Source organism: Chiloscyllium plagiosum, unplaced genomic scaffold (genome assembly GCF_004010195.1).
Source record: "Chiloscyllium plagiosum isolate BGI_BamShark_2017 unplaced genomic scaffold, ASM401019v2 scaf_94139, whole genome shotgun sequence".
Taxonomy (NCBI): domain Eukaryota; kingdom Metazoa; phylum Chordata; class Chondrichthyes; order Orectolobiformes; family Hemiscylliidae; genus Chiloscyllium; species Chiloscyllium plagiosum.
In genome coordinates this window covers 3,455-7,434 of record NW_025207549.1, presented here as the reverse complement: position 1 = coordinate 7,434, position 3,980 = coordinate 3,455, and the positions used below count along the sequence as shown (strand labels likewise).

Genomic DNA, 3,980 nt, shown 5'->3' with positions numbered 1-3,980 from the left:
CACTCCTTCCCAATCCCTCCTATTGTACACAGTCCCATTGGGGGAAATGCCTTTGTCTGCTGGAGGGTCGGTCTTCAGTTGGAGGGTTAGGGGTCTAAAGAGATGGTCTTTGATGTGAGGGTTAGTGGTCTAGTCGGACGGTCTTCGATGTGAGGGTTAGGGGTCTAGTCGGACGGTCTTTGATGTGAGGGTTAGGGGTCTAGTCGGATGGTCTTCGATGTGAGGGTTAGGGGTCTAGTCGGATGGTCTTCGATGTGAGGGTTAGGGGTCTAGCTGGACGGTCTTTGATGGGAAGGTGAGGGGACTGTAGAGAGGTGGAAATTAGAGACGGTGGTGGTTTGTCTTCAGTGCTTTTCCAATGGGAATTGAATGTCCTCTTCTTGGGCTCATCCATTCCACCCCCGCCACCCACAATGAGAAGACAAGGCAGCGAGAGTGTGGAGGGGCGAGTTTATTGATGGCGGTTTCCTGTGTGCCCGTGGTGCCCTCACTGTGCCACAGCACCCTGCTGCATCCTCTTCATCAGCTCCTCGTCCTGCATGGACAGCTCCGTCAGTTTCTTGCCCATGCGCTCGTGGATGTCCAGGTACTTGGCCACACAGCGGTCAAGGCAGACCGACTCGCCCTTGGAGAGCTCGGCTTCCTTATAATGGGGCGGCACGCATTTGCGGTGGCAGGCGTGGGTCATCCTGCGGGGGTGCAGAGAAAGATAGATGGGAGCCGAGGGGAACGCAAGAACCCGGGGAGTGGGAGTAGGCCGTCTGGCCCACCGAGCCCGCTCCTCCACTCAGTAAGATCATGGCTGACCCTCTCATGGACTCAGGACCACTTACTCACCCTCTCACTTCATGGTTCAACCAACATCTATCCTACTTTAACAAAGTAGCGTCAACTATTTCCCTGGGCAAGGGATTCCAGAGATTTATAACTCTCTGGGTGAAGAGGTTCATTCTCAATTCACCCCTAAATCTGTTCCCTCTGATCTATACCCTTTTGTCCTAGTCTCACCCATCAGTGGAAACATCCTCTATCTTATCGATTCCCTTCATCATTTTATATGTTTCTGTAAGATCCCCCCCCCCTCATTCTTCTCCCAATCTGCTCAGTCTCTCCTCACAAGCCAACCCCCTCAACTCTGGGATCAACCCAGTGAAACCTGCTCTGCGCCCCCTCCAGTCCCAGTACATCCGTTCCCAAGTAAGGAGACCAAAACTGCATGCAGTGCTCCAAGTGTGGCCTCACCAGCACCCTGTACAGCTGCAACATAACCTCCCTGCTTTTAAATTCAACCCCTTCAGCAACGAAGGTCAAGATTTCATTTGCATTCTCAATTACCTGTTGTACCTGCGGACCAACCTCCTGTGATTCACGCACAAGGACAGCCAGCTCCCTCTGCACAGCGACGTGTTGCAACTTATTTTTTTGATTCCCTACAGTATAGAAACAGCCCAACACGTCCAACACTGACCCTCCGAAGAGTAACCCACACAGACATATTCCTCAACCCGATATTTACCCCTGACGAATGCACCTAACCTGCACATCCCTGAACACTATGGGACAATTTAGCACGGCCAATCCACCCTAACCTGCACATCCCTGAACACTATAGGACAATTTAGCGCGGCCAATCCCCCCTAACCTGCACATCCCTGAACACTATGGGACAATTTAGCACGGCCAATCCACACTAACCTACGCATCCCTGAACACTATGGGACAATTTAGCGCGGCCAATCCCCCCTAACCTACACATCCATGAACATTATGGGACAATTTAGCACGGCTAATCCACCCTAACCTGCACATCCCTGAACACTGTGGGACAATTTAGCACGGCCAATCCACCCTAACCTACACATCCCTGAGCACGATTGTCCCATAGGTTAGACTAAAGTGCTCATAATGTGTCAGCTCTATCTCCACCCTCTCCATTCTCCCTCTCTCCCCCAACTCCGACATCCTCTCCGGCATATCTACCACTTTTTCCCAAGCTGCTATCAGGCCTGAAGGAGGGTCGCTGGACCCGAGACGTTAACTCTGCTTTCGCTCTCCACAGACCTGCTGAGTTTGGCCGGCGATTTCTGTTTCTGAACTAGCAGACACAGTTCAGGGATTGCCCTTTCCGGATAGAAATGAGGGGAACTTCCTCCTCCCGGAGGGTTCAGAGAGAATTTGGAACTCTCCGAGGTCACACTATCCCCATCCAGATTTTGCGGGGGTCAGAGGGCATCCTAACACTCCCACACCCAGGGGTCAGAGACCGCCCTATTCCCCCACCACACGCAGGGGTCAGAGGGCATCCTAACACTCCCACACCCAGGGGCCAGAGACCACCCTATTCCCCCACCACACGCAGGGGTCAGAGACCACCCAATTCCCCCACCACACCCAGGGGTCAGAGGGCATCCTAACACTCCCACACCCAGGGGTCAGAGGGCATCCTAACACTCCCACACCCAGGGGTCAGAGATCACCCTATTCCCCCACCACACCCAGGGGTCAGAGGACAGCCCAGACTCCTAGTCCCAGGGGTCAGAGACCGCCCAATTCCCCCACCACACCCAGGGGTCAGAGACCACCCTATTCCCCTACCACACCCAGGGGTCAGAGACCACCCGATTCCCCCACCACACCCAGGGGTCAGAGGGCATCCTAACACTCCCACACCCAGGGGTCAGAGACCACCCTATTCCCCCACCACACCCAGGGGTCAGAGACCACCCAATTCCCCCACCACACCCAGGGGTCAGAGGGCATCCTAACACTCCCACACCCAGGGGTCAGAGACCACCCTATACCCCCCCACACCCAGGGGTCAGAGACCACCCTATTCCCCTACCCCACCCAGGGGTCAGAGGACATCCCAGACTCCTACTCCCAGGGGTCAGAGATCACCCTATTCCCCCACCACACCCAGGGGTCAGAGACCACCCTATTCCCCTACCCTAACCGGGGTCAGAGGGCATCCCAGACTCCCACACCCAGGGGATCAGAAGGGATCCTAGCCCGCCCACACCTAGGAGTCGGAGGTTAGCCTTCCCACCCCCACCCCCACCTCCACCTCCACCAACCGGGGGGGGGGGGGGGGGGTAGGGGTCAGAGGTCATCCTGTTCTACTCCCCCAAACCAAGGCGACTGGGAGGGGGGGGAGAGATGGGATGGTTTTGGTTCACAGAGCGTGCCGTCGCCCTCGCCCAGCCAAGGCGGCGGGGGGGACGGGGGGGCACCCAACCCACCAGCTGGCACCAACCTGTTGTACATGTCGGCCATCATCTCCACCTCCAGCTCGGCTGCCAACTGCTGCGCCTTGAGGGGGTCCATAGCCGGGTCCCTGCTGCTGGGGAGGGGTGGGGGGAGAAAAACAGAGAGAGAAGCAATGAGCAGTGGCACAATATGGCTTTCAGAGCATGACAAGACTGACCACTCCAGCTAACAGCTACCTGCAGCAGCAGATCACTCACTTGTCCACATGGGCTGGAACAATAAAGATAATTGAAAAAAAAAGTGGTCACACCCTCTCGATTAATTTTTGATTTTCGCACCGCCGCGCCTTTCACCCCTTCGGCTAGAGCCCCAAACCGAGGCCTTTTAGCTTCGGAGGGCGTTGGGGGAAAAATAAATAAATAAATATTACCCCTTCAATTAAACTTTATTGAAACGCGGCGGCCGCGGGGAGGGCGGAAGGCGACGCCGCCATCTTTGTGAGGGGCGCGCCGCCCGACGGGCACCGGGGCTTCCCAGCGGGTCATTCCGCGGCCCCGCCCGCCCGCCGCTTACCGATCGAGGGGAAGATCCTCAGGGCTCGCCACGGGTCCAGTTTTAGGCCTCTCCTGTTCGAATTGCTCGCCGAGTTTCCCCCCCCCCCCCCGCACAAAGATGGCGCCGGCCCGTCCTCGCCGAGAGAGGGAGGAGCGCGGACAAGGGCGGCGGGCGCGGTTGAAGGCGACCTCCCTCGACAGCGCCAGTCGGAGTGTTGC

At 56.9% G+C, this 3,980-nt stretch overlaps 1 protein-coding gene across 1 annotated transcript; it reads right to left on the bottom strand.

Moving 5' to 3' along the window:
• Positions 1 to 436: 436 nt before the first annotated feature.
• Positions 437 to 3,327, bottom strand: timm10 (translocase of inner mitochondrial membrane 10 homolog (yeast)). The gene is made up of 2 exons (XM_043685289.1): positions 3,254 to 3,327; positions 437 to 689 (listed from the first exon to the last, which is right to left on the bottom strand). Exons 1-2 carry the CDS (start codon positions 3,322 to 3,324, stop codon positions 488 to 490), a joined length of 273 nt encoding a protein of 90 aa, XP_043541224.1. The 5' UTR covers positions 3,325 to 3,327; the 3' UTR covers positions 437 to 487.
• Between the last annotated feature and the right edge of the window lie 653 nt (positions 3,328 to 3,980).